The sequence below is a fragment of the Balaenoptera borealis genome (assembly GCF_965194805.1).
Source record: "Balaenoptera borealis genome assembly, chromosome: 9".
In the NCBI taxonomy this organism is placed as follows: domain Eukaryota; kingdom Metazoa; phylum Chordata; class Mammalia; order Artiodactyla; family Balaenopteridae; genus Balaenoptera; species Balaenoptera borealis.
Window position 1 is genome coordinate 114,667,493 of NC_138873.1, and position 18,559 is coordinate 114,686,051.

Below are 18,559 nucleotides of genomic sequence, written 5' to 3' on the forward strand. Positions count from 1 at the left end.
CACTTGCCGCAACTAGAGAAAGCCCTCGCACAGAAACGAAGACCCAACACAGCCATAAGTAAGTAAATAAATAAATAAATGAAAGCTCCATGGAGACTTTGAAAAAGAAAAAAAAAGATCATTAGTAACAAGTTTAACAAACAGTGATCCCAACTATTCTGATTTTGAATATCGTGACTTCAATTGTGACACAATTTTAAAACTCTTTCCCACAATCTTTGCCTTTCCTTTTTAATTTCTCTTGTTTACTCATCTCTGCTATTCTTTCCATTATTTAATCTGGATGTTTATTTTGTGACAGCTCATCTTCTAAACTGAAATTTTTAAACGGAATCTTTTAAAATGAAGCTTACAATTTTCTATCATTTGATTTGTTTTAATCACAATTGTACAGGGCCCACAATAATTCTACACTTCTAGATTTGACTTCTCCTTTCAGCTGTCAGATGAACAAGGTTGTATTTCTGACTGTCCATAAAGAAAAAAAAATTATTCTACTTAGTTTCTCTTCTCATCTTTCCCACCCATTATTGTTACTGCCTTTAAGCAAGCAAATCAGGGGCCACCTTTAATCATTTTTCTTTCATCTCACTTGGCTAAATTTACTTTTCTCTTAGGGAAACTTCTGAAATCTATCCCCTTCTCCATGAAGCAATTGCTGGGAAAAGTTCACACATATTTTAATGTTACCGTTTTGTTTCTTGAAAATTTCTCCTTCATGCCATATATGCTATCAAACTTCAGGGTGGTTAAAATATCTATGTAAAAATAATGTTTCCCATTAAAGTAATCATTAATTCATTGCCAGTCAGTCTTTCAGATTGCATAACTATTGCATTCTTTTTCATTCCTACCTTGTTTTTAATTGTACTCTCACAATTCAATTTTTGTAATTCGTTTCTTTGTTTTGTTTTTCACAAAATTTTCTTTTTTTGTAGTATCTTTCTCTGGTTTTGGTATCAGGGTGATGGTGGCCTCCCAGAACGAATTCAGGAGTGTTTCTCCCTCTGCAATTTTTGGGAAGAATTTGAGAAGGATGGGTGTTAGCTCTTCTCTAAAGGTTTGATGGAGTTCACTTGTGAAGCCATCTGGTCCTGGATTCTTGTTTGTGGAACATTTTTAATCACAGTTTCAATTTCATTACTTGTGATTGGACTGTTCATATTTTCTATTTCTTCCTGGTTCAGTCTTGGAAGGTTATACCTTTCTAAGAATTTGTCCATTTCTTCTAGGTTGTCCATTTTACTGGCATAGAGTTGCTTGTAGTAATCTCTTAGGATGCTTTGTATTTCTGCAGTGTCTGTTGTAACTTCTCCTTTTTCATTTCTAATTTTATTGATTTGAGTCCTCTCCCTCTTTATCTTGATGAGTCTGGCTAATGGTTTATCAATTTTGTTTATCTTCTCAAAGAATCAGCTTTTAGTTTTATTGATCTTTGCTATTGCTTTCTTTGTTTCTATTTCATTTATTTCTGCTCTGATCTTTATGATTTCTTTCCTTCTACTAACTTCGGGTTTTGTTTGTTCTTCTTTCTCTAGCTCCTTTAGGTGTAAGTTTATATTGTTTATTTGAGATTTTTCTTATTTCTTGAGGTAGGCTTGTATTGCTCTAAATTTCCATCTTAGAACTGCTTTTGCTGCATCCCATAGGTTTTGGATCGTCGTGTTTTCATTGTCATTTGTCTCAGATATTTTTTGATTTCCTCTTTGATTTCTTCAGTGATCTCTTGGTTATTTAGTAACATAATGTTTAGCCTCCATGTGTTTGTGTTTTTTACATTTTTTCCCCTGTAACTGACTTCTAATCTCATAACATTGTGGTTAGAAAAGATACTTGATATGATTTCAATTTTCTTAAATTTACTGAGGCTTGGTTGGTGACCCAAGATGTGATCTATCCTGGAGAATGTTCCATGTGCACTTGAGAAGAAAGTGTAATCTGATATATTTGGATGGGATCTCCTATAAACATCAATTAAATCTATCTGGTCTATTGTGTCATTTAAAGCTTGTGTTTCCTTACTAATTTTCTGTTTGGATGATCTGTCCATTGGTGTAAGTGAGGTGTTAAAGTTCCCCACTATTACTGTGTTACTGTCAATTTCCTCTTTTATAGCTGTTAGCAGTTGCCTTAGGTACTGAGGTGCTCCTATGTTGGATGCATATATATTTATAATTGTTATATCTTCTTCTTGGATTGATCCGTTGATCATTATGTACTGTCCTTCCTTGTCTCTTGTAACATTCTTCATTTTAAAGTCTATTTTATCTGATATGAGTATTGCTACTCCAGCTTTCTTTTGATTTCCATTTGCGTGGAATATCTTTTTCCACCCCCTCACTTTCAGTCTGTATGTGTCCCTAGGTCTGAAGTGGGTCTCTTGTAGACAGCATATATATGGGTCTTGTTTTTGTAACCATTTAGTGAGCCTGTGTCTTCTGGTTGGACCATTTAATCCATTCACATTACGGTAATTATCGATATGTATGTTCCTATTACCATTTTCTTAATTGTTTGGGGTTTGTTTTTGTAGGTCCTTTTCTTCCCTTGTGGTCCCACTTAGAGAAGTTCCTTTAGCATTTGTTGTAGAGCTAGTTTGGTGGTGCTGAATTCTCTTAGCTTTTGCTTGTCTGTAAAGCTTTTGATTTGTCCATCGAATCTAAATGAGATCCTTGCCGGGTAGAGTAATCTTGGTTGTAGGTTCTTCCCTTTCATCACTTTAAATATGTCATGCCACTCCCTTCTGCCTTGTAGAGTTTCTGCTGAGAAATCAGCTGTTAACCTTATGGGAGTTCCCTTGTATGTTATTTGTCGTTTTTCCCTTGTTGCTTTTAATAATTTTTCTTTGTCTTTAATTTTTATCAATTTGATTACTATGCGTCTCAGCATGTGTTGCCTTGGGTTTATCCTGTCTGGTACTCTCTGCGCTTCCTGGACTTGGGTGGCTATTTCCTTTCCCATGTTGGGGAAGTTTTCGACTATAATCTCTTCAAATATTTTCTCAGGTCCTTTCTCTCTCTCTTCTCCTTCTGGGACCCCTATAATGTGAATGTTGTTGCATTTAATGTTGTCCCAGAGGTCTCTTAGGCCGTCTTCATTTCTTTTCATTCTTTGTTCTTTTATCTGTCCGCAGCAGTGAATTCCACCATTCTGTCTTCCAGGTCACTTATCCGTTCTTCTGCTTTTTATTCTGCTATTGATTCCTTCTAGTATATTTTTCATTTCAGTTATTGTATTGTTCATCTCTGTTTGTTTGTTCTTTAATTCTTCTAGATCTTTGTTAAACATTTCTTGCATCTTCTCAATCTTTGCCTCCATTCTTTTTCCAAGGTCCTGGATCGTCTTCACTATCATTATTCTGAATTCTTTTTCTGGATGGTTGCCTATCTCCACTTCATTTAGTTGTTTTTCTGGGGTTTTATCTTGTTCCTTCATCTGGTACATAGCCCTCTGCCTTTTTACCTCGTTTATCTTTCTGTGAATGTGGTTTTTGTTCCACAGGCTGCAGGATTGTAGTTCTTCTTGCTTCTGCTGTCTGCCCTCTGGTGGATGAGGCTATCTAAGAGCTATCATTAATTTTGAAATAGCAGTATTTTTACTGATGGAAAATAAGCTTAAGTGACAGACTGGTAACATAGATTAAAAAGTGTTTATAATTATGTGCTTAGATGGCTAAAAACCTCGTCAATATATTAATTACATGTCAAAATTCCAAAAAAATATACATTGGGTTGCAGTTTGCCATTTTGCAGGTCATTCAGAGACTGTAAGTAAGGAATACTGATTGCTTTTGAGAGACATTTTCCACACACAAAATAAGGGTGTTGTTTGGAAAAGCAATGAATTTCAATGCATGAACATGGGATATGAAAATACAGGGCAGAGATATACATCGTATTAGTGCTGGGAATAAAAGTAGCATTGACTAGAATATGATCTTGTGTTCCTGGAACCTGACTGGTTCAACCTGATTTATGTAAAGCAATGTCTGGAAGGGTTTGTGGTATTGAGCGATCAACTCTTTGAAGGAATAAAACTTTTTTTTTTTTAACCCACTATATCTAACATAGTGCCACATATTAAGCTTATAATTTGTTGAATCAATGAATAAAGAGGATTATAAAGTGAGGATCAAAAGCGCCAAATGGACTTGTGAGGCAATAGAAGTAGCAGGAAAAAAAAGAAGAAGAAAGAAAAAAAAAGAAAGTGGGGAAAAAAACGAAAAAAAAAAAAAAAACCTACCTGATTTTCAGACTCCAGTTAAGACATCTATTAGAACAAAATACCCAAGCGTGTCTTTTGTAAAAAGATAATAGACATAGACACTGAAAGTTCTGAAAAATCAGATATATTTCTATTATAAGGAGACAGGAAAAACTTGCCAGCAGAAAAATCTTTTGATTTAATTCAAACTATAATATTTTTCTTTTCACTTTCAAATTTCTCCTCATATGCTACTGCTCAAAAGTAGTCAGACTCCCTGAAAGTGTGCAGCATTTTTGTAACTGTATTCAAAGCCTTTGCTGCACTGAGGAAAAGTGACTCTCCCTTATTTTTTCTGGAGCTGAGCCAGTGAATAGTATATTCTATTCTGAAAAGAAAAGAAATTTTAAAAATTCACATAAAATCATTATTTAAAGAATTTATTATTGAAAATTGAGGAGCATTAAATTATCTCAGCAATTTTTTAAAATTTCTACTAGAAAATGAATTCTGAGATTAAATCTTTCTGTATTATTTTTCCCTTGTATCTTTGGATTTCTTTTCTGCATGTAATGAATCATTTTGTGTGAGCCTTTTCACTTTTACTGTAACAAGGCAGCCAAATAGCCAAAGAGAATTGATTCAAACAGAAATGCATTCTTCTGCTCATATTCCTATTTTGAAGACAGAATACTGTGTGAAGAAAGTGCATTTTCTATTAATACTTGTTTTGATAAGCTAGTATGAATATATGTTGGGAATGGAAACCTGTATTGTATCAAAAAAGCAGCATATCTGCTGTTTGATTATTAAATTTGTTAGAATTTGTAATGTGCTTATGACAATGTCTGGCCACAAAGCATGTGCTCTGTATGGATCTGAAAACAAAAAATATGGACACAGTAGCAAAGTCATGAATGGTGGGTAATATGAGGCCTGAATTTTAAGGAATAACCACAAACTTCTAAACCTGTAATATACTAATCACACAAGAAAATATTATTTTTCATTACTTTTTACTTGATTCGGGAGGCAGTAAATAATAGTTTACTATATACTATCATTTATTTTTAGTTCCATTTATAGAGGTATTTTTATTATTTTATTTTTTAATTTTTAGCAAAGCATTAGGTCTCTGAATTCTGTTCCAAGAGGAAAGGATGTCTTTGTACCTTTCCTCACTCCGTCATTAACAGAAACTCTGAGGACCAGTGACTCTCAGAGCTGATTCTGCCTAAGAACCATATGGGGGTGCCTTCATAAATTGTAGCTCCCCAGGCCCAGCCTGAGATTTCAATTCAAGAGGCCTGATACAGGCCCTGGGTTGTACTTGTTGACAAACTCCATCAGGTACCCCTGATTCAGGGGGTTCACAACAGCACAGAACATTATTGCCATCCCCCTTTAAAGATGAGGCAATATGGCCAACAAACACATGAAAGAATGCTCAACATCATTAATCATTAGAGAAATGCAAATCAAAACTACAATGAGATATCATCTCACACCCATCAGAATGGCCATCATCAAAAAATCTACAAACAATAAATGCTGGAGAGGGTGTGGAGAAAAGGGAACCCTCATACACTGTTGGTGGGAATGTAAACTGATACAGCCACTATGGAGAACAGTATGGAGGTTCCTTAAAAAACTAAAAATAGAACAACCATACGACCCAGAAATCTCACTACTGGGCATATACCCTGAGAAAACCATAATTTAAAAAGAGTCATGTACCACAATGTTCATTGCAGCTCTATTTACAATAGCCAGGACATGGAAGCAACCTGAGTGTCCATTGACAGATGAATGGATAAAGAAGATGTGGCACATATATACAATGGAATATTACTCAGCCATAAAAAGAAACGAAATTGAGTCATTTGTAGTGAGGTGGATGGACCTAGAGTCTGTCATACAGAGTGAAGTTAAGTCAGAAAGAGAAAAACAAATACCGTATGCTAACACATCTATATGGAATCTAAAAAAAAAAAAAAAAAAAAATTGGTCATGAAGAACCTAGGGGCAAGACAGGAATAAAGACAGAGACCTACTAGAGAATGGACTTGAGGACACAGGGAGGGGGAAGGGTAAGCTGGGACAAAGTGAGAGAGTGGTAGTGTATATATGTCCATATATACACTACCAAATGTAAAATAGATAGCTAGTGGGAAGCAGTCGCATAGCACAGGGAGATCAGCTCAGTGCTTTGTGACCAGCTAGAAGGGTGAGATAGGGAGGGTGGGAGGGAGGGAGACGCAAGAGGGAAGAGATATGGGGATATATGTATATGTATAAATGATTCACTTTGTTATAAAGCAGAAACTAACACACCATTGTAAAGCAATTATACTCCAATAAAAATGTGAAAAAAAAAGAAAACAAAAACAAACAAAAAAATTCAACTGACAGAGATCATACTGTACTTGACTTTTCTGTTCTTTGCTACATTTATTTGTTGAGACAAACGTCTGTTCTTAGCCTTTTTATAATGGCTCTGTTAAAATATAACACACAGTAAACTGCACATACTTAAAGAACAAAATTTAAGTTTTGAAATATGCATATACCCATGGAACTGCCAACACAATCAAGAAAGGGAACATATCCATCACTTGCAAGTGTTTTTATGCCTCATTCATAAAGCCCCCTTTTTCCCCACATTCCACCCCTCCGCATCCCCAGGTGACCAATGATATGCTTTCTATCGTTATAGATGTGTTTGCATTTTTCTAGAAATTTATATAAATGGATTCACACATTGAGGACTCTTTTGTCCGGCTTCTTTCACTCAATGTAATTATTTTGAGAGTAATTCATATTTTTGTGGGTATCAATAGTTTATTACTTTGTTTTGCTGAGTAGTGTTTCACTGTACGAGTATACCACAGTATGTTTATTCATTCGCCGGTTGATGGGTGCTCGAGGTTGTTAAAATTCTGTCTATTAAAAATAAACATGCTATGATGATCCATGTAAAAAATAATAATAATAATAAAGATGAGGCAATATGGAAACCTGGACTGGTTAAAACACACGATTAAAAGTAACACAGTTAATTGTTGAAAAGTTAAAATAATACATGCTGAATGCAGCTGGCTTTCTTTGCAAAATTAGAAATTTAATTGGAATTTCAGTGCTCTCCACAGGACCAAGGTTATGGGTCCAGTTTTAAAATTTCCACAAACAGGCTCTTACCCTTAAATCTTTGTTCTTGACTTTGTTCTTCAATCTACTCTGGTTACTCTGAACCTCATTTTGTGTATCTCAGTTCAATTTAGCAAATATTTACTAACCACCTACAATGTGCAGGACACCACCCTAAAACATATACTTATTTTGTCTTTGCTTTTTACGTTTTAATGGAAACGTTTTTCTTTGACTATTTATATTTTGTCTTAATTTACAAATGAGGGAACTATAGCTTATCCATTTTGATATTAAAAATGACTAGTTTTATAGTCATATTTCACCTTTAACAATCTCTGTATTTTAGATTGATTAAGTAAATTAATTAGCTACTTAGGTGATATATAACCTTAATGTGTTATGAATATTTAATACAGCAATTTTTCTGTTCGTAGTTGTAATATGCCTCTGGCGATAATTTCTGAAGTACAGAACATTTGTACCTAATTTCTCTTCTGTTGTTCTGTTCTAAATTTAGAAATAATATTTCAAATCCAGATTTCGAAAATAAGTTGGGCTTGTGGACATAATAAACAAAAATCACAATCAAATGTGTTCCCCAGAAAACTTAAGTTGAATATCATAGATGGCCTGAAAATAGGGATGATATTACCTACCATCTCCGCTGGTTCACATACATTCACCCTGACACATACTCACATGCCACTGATGGCTCTAATGAACAAGCACCATAATCACTCTGTAGGCAATCTTGAGCATAGTAAAGATATTAACATGCCTTATTTATCTGTTTATAATAGTTAACATATTGGACATTTTCTGTGTGCCAGACTCTTTGCTATGTGCTTCAAGTGAATTAAGTATCTTTTACTTTTCACAATAAACCTATTATCATCTTCATTTTACAGATATGAAAACTGAGAGTTGGAAAAGTTAAGTTTTTAAGGTGACACAGCCAGTAAGTAGAAAAGCTGGCATTGGAGTTGAAGTTGTCTGACTCTAGAATTTGCACTTTTAACCACAGTGTTGAAAAGCTCCAGTACTTTTGAAACTCTTAACTCATTTAGGGGGATGAACACTTAATTGGATAGAAGATCTATGTGCCTCAAGCTTAAAGCAGGATTGAATTTCAAGAAGGATTTTCCATATTTCCCTTACTGTTCTCTTAAAGCATTTCTCTCCTATTAATCATATCTTAAATATATTTGGATGAGAATTAACATAATGAACACAGAATAAAAGAGTTGTTAATATCATAACTTTCTCTTACCATCCTCTTCAACCTCCACTGCCATTTCCTCTTATTTTTTATTAAAAAACCTGAGGGACTTTATTACTTTATATTGGGAATCACTCCATTTTACTTCATCAGAATATTTTGAATGGAAATTAGGCATTTTTGAAAGACAGAACTCTTACTTGAAGCAGCACATTGACATATTAATATTCCCACAGATTTGATTTTAAAAGTAGTTTCCAGAATATTCTTACTCCTTCTTAATTCTAAGACACACGCATAAAGATTTCAATGAACATTTTTGTATGGTTTACCCCTCTCACCTCTAGAGATGCTGGAGTAAAGATGTAAAACAGGGATCACAGCCAAGGCTCGTTCGTATCCCACGTCACTCAGAACTGGAAGAGACCATTATGGATGGCAGAGGCTTCTTTTCCTAATGAACAAAGACATGGCGACTCTATGAAGTGTTAGCACAGAACAATTTATAAATGAAGTTTTAGCTCTTCCAAATACATTTTCACACTGTTGCTGCATCTGTCCCATCAAACCAAGAGACAAACAAAAGGAGAGGATTTGCTTGAGGATGGATTTAAGCTAGAGTAAGAAAAGGATGGAGACAATAAGCCTCTTATGAGTCTACCGTGAAGGCAAACACTCACCTCCAGCTGGGATTTTAAAATTTGTTTATCTGGATGAGGCATTAGACAGTATAGAAAGCAATCCTCAATAGCATAGCATTTCTATAAGATAATCAAGTAGTGAAATCATTGCGGACAAAGAGCTTTAGTTATCTCAAGATACAGTATCAGATCTTCAGTTTTAACTCTTAAAATGAATTATTATTTGTGGACAAAAGCTACTGATTTTCAGCCTGAGGAGTACAACTTGAAAGGACAGGTAAGAATTAGAATAAATAAAAATACTATAATTTCTGAAGAGCATACAAAAGGCCAAAGGTCTTTTCACAATAAACAACTGGAGACAGCTTTTCCAGCAGGGAGTTAAGTAGCATATAGATAAGAAAAGGAATATTCAGTTGTTATTAATCTACCAGCACAGCTCAGTTTATTTTGATAATGTATATCAGGGATATTAACTGGAAAGTGTTTTTGTTTGTTTTAAAGAGGTAGCAATTAAAAATTACCAGTAGATCTACTTTGATACACATCCTGGTACACCAGACCCCATTAGTCCTGGGATCTGAGACCGGGCACTTTTTTCCCAAAACACTGTTTATCCTCCCTTGTCATAACTTTACTCATCTTATCAGAATTCACCTTTGACATTACGTCTTCTAAAAAGCCACTCCTAACTCCCTCCCCTAAGTAAGTCTGGTGTCTGTTCCCATATTTCCCACAGCATCCAGTGTTGGCCATCATTAAAACACGCACTGCCCTGCGATGTTTGTTAACTGTCTGTGTCCCTGAGACGTCCTTAATGGCAATTTCTACATTCTTTGCCCAGTGTTTTGCATGGCACCTCATAGGAGTCTAGCCAGCATGGGCCACCAAGAAATGAATACAGGGTTTTCAGTCTCTCCAAGGCCCCCTGGCAAGTTATATATTCGAGGAGCAGATAAGGCAGCCTGATTCTTGTAAGCGATATACCAAACACTTGAAGATAAGTAACAAATTGAACGTACTTAAATTCTATACACAATCCGTATTATACATTTATCCATTTTTCTTAATAAGGTCATATGTGACATTTTTTTAAACAGGGAGTGCAGAAATACTTTTTCTTTTTTCTAGAAAAATGGTGGGAAATGTGGAGGTTATGCAGAAGGATAAATGACAATTTCAGAAATTGAAAATTAATAACATGGTCTGGGCACAATTACAATTTCAGGGCTGAGAGGAATTTCTGAGGTCATCTTGCCCAAATCCTTCCTTTTACAGAGAGGTAAAGAGATTTTCCCAGGGTCACAGTGCAATAAATGGCAGAATACAGATGAAATCCCAGGTGCTCTGACTCTAAATCCACTGTCTATTTCAGGATATCACAGATCCCGTCAACAGTGAAAGTAGAAACTGCATGTTTCTGGCTCCAAGTTAGCAATAGGAATAACAGATGTTTATTGCTTTAAGTAGAAAATGTCTGTCGCCATTTGTGACACAGATTCCTTCTGCTGTAATAAAGCAATACCATTAGAATCAAATGAATAACCCTTTATACAAGATCATTTGCTGGCTAACTAGTAGAATACAAAGGAATATGATTTTAGGGTACAGTTAGTCTCACAGTTTGTCAGGAGATACAACTGTGGTTCACTTGGCACTGAAGGTGCATCATCAGAAAGTCTGGCCTGAACTAAGTCTTTGAACATAGACAAAAGTCAACAAATCTCAGTGTGTGTGTTATGTGTGTGTGTGGTACAGGGAGGGGCGTGGGGAGCTAGAGGGGTATTTGCTTCAGCTGGAAGGAATAAACCTGAGGCTGAAAGTGACTACTCAGAGGGTAAAGGAGTGTCTGAAATGGGTCGGAGCCTTGGTTTTGCTACTTAAAATGTTTGGGTGACTTTGTGAATGTTCCTCACCTTCTGTGATTTGTTAATGGAGGGAAAAGAAAATAGGAATACTTATCTCCTAGAGTTGTGGTGAGCTTTACATGAGAAGAGGCATGCAAAGACCTCAGCAAAGAGTGAGGCATCAATGAACAATAGATATTGTGGTTACTTGTCATTGTGTGCACATTTCAGATGTGCAGCTTAAACAGCCTTGGCTGAGGTTTGTACCCAAATAAACATTCAACAAACAGAAGTCGAAGCAGAAAATAATGTATAAAATTTGTCTTCAACACATCATAACTGTGTAGATTCTTTCTCTTCTCTTGGGCTGCATGTCATATAAAAAATTTGATACTGTTGGTTTTGTAAACTTCTCTTTGAATAAAAACTGGATTTTGGATAATCTTTACACAGCTCTTTAAAATTTACATTTTGAGGACACTATTGATAAATGGAATATTGCCTGCCGTATCAGTAAACAAAGGATGTCACAGTCATCAGCGATTGCAGCCCTCCAACGTAAGCCAGTGAGCCCTGAGGATTCCCAGGAAGGAAAGAATACCTGCCATCTAGCCGCCATCAGACTGCAGCCACGCCCTATGGTGAGCCCTGAGGAAACTCAGGATGTGAAAACACAGGATACTGGCCCCAGATAGCTGAGGTGCCTATCAAAGGAATAATTTCAGTGAGGCCAGACTCTTGCATCTTCCCAAACTGAGAAAAGCTCTAAATTCCTTAATTTGACATATCAGGTTTTTTTTTAATTAACAATAATCTTCTGACGTTCGGAAGACCTGCCCTTTGTTGCAAAACTTCTTTATAACCTGGCTCCCCCTCACCTCCTTGGAGCAGCTCTCTCAGGGTTACTTGAGATGCTGCCTCCTGGGCTCGAAGTCCTAAAAACTTCCGCCAAATAAAACATAACTCTCAACTTTTGGGTTGTGAATAATTTTTTAGTTGACGCTACGGAGAAGGTTATTTTGGCTGGTTGGAATATCTTTTCAATTACTATCGCACCTTTCTATAATAAACCTTATTTAAAAAGATGTGCTCAAAGGCAGTGGTTTTCTATGTGATTTTGGGAGGCTCAGTGCACAGGAAAGTGTTTGGGAAAAAGTCTATTGGAAAATGTGTGTTCTGTTAGGAGACCCAAATTTCCTTATGAATTCTCGTTCCTGAGGATAAAAGCAGTTGAGGGTTTTCTTATGGATAGCAGTTGCTATAATCCTTTGCTAATGGTCAGAGAAACACAGCACTATGAACTACAGTAATCTATTTACTTTTATATTTGAGTTGCTAAAAAAAATCAGTATGCAAGGGAGATCAGAATTCAGGTAGTAATATTAGCTAATACTTAAGTAAAACTTAGTGTGTGCGAAAGACTTGTGAATGAAAAATATCGCCTGCTATATCCATAAGCAAAGGATGTTGCAGCCATCAAGCCTGACGATGAGCCCTGAGGGAACTCAGGGTGGAGGCAGAATGCCCCCCCATCTAGCAGTCAGCTGCTGCAGCCACCCCGATGGTGCACCCTGAGGACACTCAGGATGAGAAAGCACAGGATACTGGCCCCAGATAGCTGGGATGCATATCAAAGGAATGATTTCAGACAGCCCAGACTCTTGCATCTTCCCATACACAGAAAAGCGCTAAATTCCGTAACTTGAGATGTCTGTCTCTCCTTAATTAGCAGTAATCTTTTGATGTTCCGACTACCTGGTCTTTGTTGGAAAAACTCCTACGTATCCTGGCTCCCCCTTCACCCGACACCTGCCTCTTCAGAGCCGTCCCTTAGAGCTACCTGAGATGCTGTGTCCCGGGCTTAAGTCCTCAGTTTTGTCCTCCGAATAACACATAACTCTCAGCTTTTAGGTTGTGCATGTTTTTCAGTCGACAGACTGAACTGTTATGTATAAATTATATCATTTAGTATGAGTGCAACTGTCATCATCTCCATTTTATAGGTTAGGGAATTGAAATCTTAAAAGTCAAGCAATTTATCCTGTGTCACTTGCTACGAAGAGGTAAAACTAGGAGCTGAAAACAAGCAGTCTTAGTTCAGAGCCATGCCCATAATCACTACACTCTATGCCTCCTATCAATGTTAAAAGAAAAAAAAAAAAGACAAATTCATCTCAGTTAAGGATAAAACAGATGTATTGTTAGATAAAACAATATGAGATGGGCTTTTCTCTATTCCTCAGTATTTTCAATACCTATCTTTCTGACTCAGGCGGTTTTCATTTCTTACTGTGGCATCTCCATGGTCAGATCCACACTCTTCCCACTAGTAGATCTGCCACTTCTGTGCATTTTTTCTTCCCTGAATATGACTGTTTTCAGGTAATCTTAATGTTCCTTTCTCTAACATAGTATTTTATCCAGGCTGTTTGACACAGATGAATACTTCTGTTATTAAATAAGACCAAAATATTGTCACTTTAAAATGTTACCATTACTAAATTAATTTTGTTTGCATTTTTAATGGTTGACCTTACCAGAATTCATTCTCAGTGTTTCTTGATATTTCTGCCTAATTCCTATATTTCTTTTATATAAAATTAATGCTTTGAAAGTACAGTACATTTTTTTCATAGCACCTATTTTGCCTTAACGTTCTTTGTTAGCATTTGTTAGTCTTTCAGAAAATCACAATGAATCTGCAGCAACTGAGCAGTCTGCATTTCTGCAAGCTCTCTTTCATCTCCCCAGAACGCTTTCTATATATAGTGCCTCTAAAACCCCTTTTCCAAATTGTTAACATACCTAAGTGATTTCTAAGATGAGCCCAAGCTTCTTTTTTACTTGAATACTTAATAGAGTACCTTTGTTTCCTAACAGACCTAAAATGCCTTCTGTCCTGTTTAGAATTCTGGTGGATTAGTCTAATTTATTCTGTGTATCTTTTCATTAATTAAAGTGATAAAACTGTGAAACTTTTCATCTAAAAAAAAGCACAAAAATTCACTAATGTGCTGCTCTGAGAAGATAAAATATGCTAAAAATTGAGTTTACAATCACATAAATTAGGAAATAGTTTTCATATGAAAAAAAATTATTCACTTTACAAATAGATTTTTGTTTTTTGGTATGTTTCTTTTAAAACCGAAGATTCTCTATAAATCCTAAATAAAAATCTCTTAAAAAATACTTTATAAATTCTTCTCAAATATAAATAGGTAAGGTAGCATACTTTAATTTGGGGCATAATTATTTTTACAGTACATCATTTCAGGCAGATTGAAAAGAGATGTAATTCATAGATACAAAAGCTTCCTTTCCTCAGCCTTGTTCTCAGTTTTTCCTCTTTTCTAGAATTCTAAACTTTGAGATTCAAAATTAAGTGCTTTTAGAAAACATACTTTTTATTTTTTCATGCATTTGATGTAGTTTAATGGTGCTAAACACTTGGAAACTTTTATGGATTTTACTCTTCTTAAAGCAAAGATAACTACCATATTGACAAAGGTGGGGGAAAAGTTGCAAGATGCCATCTGGACTACACTAATAATTATATACACCACAGAATAAATTACTAATTTTGTGTTAAGAGTAATTGAACTATTAAAGATAATGCTATGTAGGATTCTGTGGAATAGTAATTCTAATGATCATGAGATCATAATCTGCTGAAAATTATGTTATGCTGTTAGATCAACTTGAAGAAAATGTGGGCGATGGAAGAGTGAGTGTTGACAAATATGGATATGAAATTAAAGCAGGTGTGAAGGTGATCAGGCAGAAGCCTAACCAAGAGATTTAGGTCCAAGAAGTCTGATGAACGGTTAAAAGCATTGTAGAGTTTGCTGCCTCAGATACCACTGAGAATATTAAGATACTAGCGGATGGAACACTCTGTATAGGGACTGAAATGAAAGGGCAGCAGCTAAAGAGAATGCATCTGACTTCCTGGATGTGCTAGAGTGAAGGGATTAAGTTTATGCACTTTGGAGTAAGATGGAGTGAGGTGGGAGTCTAGCTCCACCATCTATTAACTGAATGTCCTTGGATGAGTTAACCAATCTAAATTTTAGTTTCAGTTTCCTCCTTGTAAAATAAGACTGGAAAACAGTACTTGACCTCTAAAAATTTTGTGAGGATTAAGTAAATGAGACAATCCATGATTAACTGGCACAGTGTGTTCAGTGTTTGCTAGTCATTATCTTGACTGTAAAATCTGGCTCCCTTACTACATGGTGAGATCATTGAGAACAAGGAATTTCTTATTTATACTTAGGACCTAACATAATAAATGTTTCTTGAACTACTGAATTGAATCCAGAGCTAATAATTTTCTCCTGTGTAAATGGGTGTTGGCCTAGGAATTACTGATGAAGTTTCTCTGTTTCTTGATAAAACAGTTTACTACCATTTTCACAATTTTATTTTTTAAAATAATGCAAATCTTTTTTTAAATAACATTTTTAACTTTTAAAAATATAATTTACATTATCCTTTGACATTTTATCAGATATTCTACTCTCTGCTCTTTGAGGTTAAAACAGCCATTTTAAAATTAGTGTTGTTCCTTGATTACATTTTTTGCACTTATTTTATCCATTTAACTTCTTTTAGATTTATATTAAACTGTCTAATAATAACTTAGTATTCTTCTCTATCTAAGGTTTTATATTTTGCACAGAAGTAAACCATTTTTCCTTTGCGCTTTTATTTGGACCCTGAAAATTTGTGGGTACCATTAACAACTTCCTCGTCTATAAACAGATTGGCAATCAATGAAATTGCTGTCTTGAAACCTTACATGAGAGAAGCATGATTTTCTAAGACATTCTATTCTGCCTGTCTACTCAAGCCCCCTTCAAATATTCTGCATTTAAGTGCAATGAACAAGAAGAAGACAGAGAAGCCCCTAGGTGCATCTTTGCACATTTTCACCTTCCTTTGGTCTTTATAAACTCCTTTAGCAAAGTTGTTTGGGCCCTGGTACACACAGCCAGATCACAATATTTTTAGAAAAGTAGTCTCTAAAAGGCACAAATTAAATATTTTAAGATACTGGGAATCCACTTATTTCTTTATTCACCAAACATTTAATGATGACTTATTATACATTTCCACTAGGGATGACCAAGACAAAAACTAGTATGAAAACTTGCACAGTTTTCATGGAAGTTATTTTCCACTATACATTTCATAAAATCCATAACCACTCCATCTTCAGAAGCTAAAAAAAACTGTAAATGTTTCTCAGGTTAATAGATATTTTACCCACGGTTTGATGAGAAAGGATAAGACTTTAAAACTGACTCTGGTGGTGCAGTGGTTGAGAATCTGCCTGCCAATGCAGGGCACACGGGTTCGAGCCCTGGTCTGGGAAGATCCCACATGCCGCGGAGCAACTGGGCCCGTGAGCCACAACTACTGAGCCTGCGTGTCTGGAGCCTGTGCTCCGCAACAAGAGAGGACGCGATAATGAGAGGCTCGCGCACCGCAATGAAGAGTGGCCCCCGCTCACCCCAACTAGAGAAAGCCCTCGCACAGAAACGAAGACCCAACACAGCCAAAAATAAATAAATAAATTTATAAAAAAAAAAAAACCGACTCTGCAGTTTTCCAATAGGGTTTCAGTGCTTGCACTATATTTTGATAGTTTGTTTACCCATTTGTTTTAATTACCAGACTGTGCAGTTGTAAAGGGCAATAATTATGCCTCAGTGCCTGGCACATAATAGTTCAATGCAATTTGCATAATGAATGAATGAGTGGAATTGAAATGCCTTTCGCACACGCAGCAACACTGACAAGTTTGCAACATTTCCCTTATGTGACCCTAGATTATGTCTGCGATCAATGCACTATGATTGGATTCACATTTCTGCAAAAGAACAGCAAATACATATTCGAAGTTCGAAATCCCCCCTTCCCCACTAGAATCATTACAGTAAACCATTAATCTAGTATTCATTAATTTGTAGTTCAAGATAATTCTGTCTTGGCTTACCTGAAATTTATCTCTTCAGGATTAATGAAGAATGCTATTAGTAAACAAATTACAATGGACTTAAAATCATTGATTCTCTTTAATGGGCAGATGGCTAGAGCAATGATGCTTAACATTTTAAAGACATTTACAATCAGGTATCGGATGCAAATGCATGTCTTAATAAAGAAGGTTCATCCATTTAGTAAAATAAGCCAAACAGATCTTCACATAGACATGCTCTGTATTTTATTCTATAACTATTTGCGGAGACTTCCACCCAAGAGCAACCAAGTGTGTAACACTAAAGAAACCTACTGAGAATCTCTCCTCAGGAGAAGAATTTTTGAACGACGAAAGGCAAGGGAAAAAAAAAAAAAAGACAATATAGATAAAAAATACGATGTGAAAGGTGAAAAGTGAGCAAAATCACTCTATAATAATCATATTTTTTTGGGAAGAAACCCAAGTTTAATTTCACTTCTGAAAAAAGAAAAGTCGTTTTAGAATTCATGCCGTCTTTAGTCGTCGAAGTTCCCCCGCCCCCAGTGGAATCACTGCACCTCTTTCCAGAAGTCTCGCAGAGGACTTTTCCCTTCTTTTTCCGGCCTTCCTTGGAGGCTCCGAGTTCCCCTTCCGGCCATAAAGCCGAGGGGGCGCCCTCCTCGGGAAAGCGCCTGGCTTCTCCTCTTCCCTGGCCTTCGCAGCGCGGGCCCTCGGCCGGGCGGGCCTGCTCCCACCCCGGCAGGAGGCGCGCTCTCCGCCGCGAGCCGGCCCCTCGGAGCCGCAGCCCCGGCGCCGACGGGCGAGCGCGCCGCGGGGCCTTGTGGGGCGCGTGGCCAGGCCCTCCCCGCCTGCGGCCAGAGGGCGGAAGCGGGCGCCGGGCGGCGTTCTCACTCCGGCCGGGGAGCCGCCGCCCGGGAATGGCGCACAGCTCTCGCCCCCGCGCCCCTCTCCCCGCCTGCACCGGCTGCCCGCCGGGGGTGCCCTCCCTCCTCTGCGTGAGCCCAGAAGGTAGGTGGCGAGGCGCCCCCTCACCCCTGGCGCGTGGCGTGGGCTCCCACCCGAGTTCGCGCCGCTCACAGAGCCGCGCGGAGCTCCGCACATACCGTGGGCGTCTCTCTCTACCTAATCAAGTCGATCGCCTGTGCGCTGGAGCTTCTGGCGTTAGACTCAGGCCTGGGCCCCCAAGGTGGTGGGTTTCTGGGGTGTGTTCCAGCTTCCGGGCGGGTTCGAGCCTGGCTTGACCACCAAGATGGCTCCTTCCTGGGGAAGGAGAGGCTTGTGCATGGAGACCATCGGTGGGTCGTTTAAGGAGCCCCCGTTGCATTGGAGGAACGGTGTAAAGTGCCGGAGGTGTCAAAGATGGGACGCTCACGGCCTCTTCGCTCAAGGACCTCGCAGGCCTGGGCTAGAGATCGATGTAGAGACAGGAGACATTCGCGGACCGGGTGGGATTGCAGTAGGAGGTGCAGATAAAATGCTGTGGGGCAGAGAGGCTTCCTGGAGACGATGGCAC

General features: G+C 37.5%; 1 protein-coding gene and 1 long non-coding RNA gene across 5 annotated transcripts in view; one reads left to right on the forward strand and one right to left on the reverse strand.

Moving 5' to 3' along the window:
- LOC309634732 overlaps window positions 1–17,677 on the reverse strand; it is a 54,585-nt gene extending 36,908 nt beyond the window's left edge. Inside the window, exons 1-2 of the long non-coding RNA XR_014248384.1 lie at window positions 17,604–17,677; window positions 8,914–9,026 (exon numbers count right to left, since the gene is read on the reverse strand). This is a non-coding gene — a long non-coding RNA (uncharacterized lncRNA). The remainder of the gene's footprint in view (window positions 1–8,913; window positions 9,027–17,603) is intronic.
- MEI4 (meiotic double-stranded break formation protein 4) overlaps window positions 17,550–18,559 on the forward strand; it is a 256,245-nt gene continuing 255,235 nt past the window's right edge. For all 4 annotated transcript variants that reach the window (XM_082405080.1, XM_082405079.1, XM_082405081.1 and 1 more), the window contains exon 1: window positions 17,550–18,054. In XM_082405080.1, coding sequence (XP_082261206.1) covers window positions 17,553–18,054 — 502 coding nt within the window. In that variant the 5' untranslated portion in view covers window positions 17,550–17,552. The remainder of the gene's footprint in view (window positions 18,055–18,559) is intronic.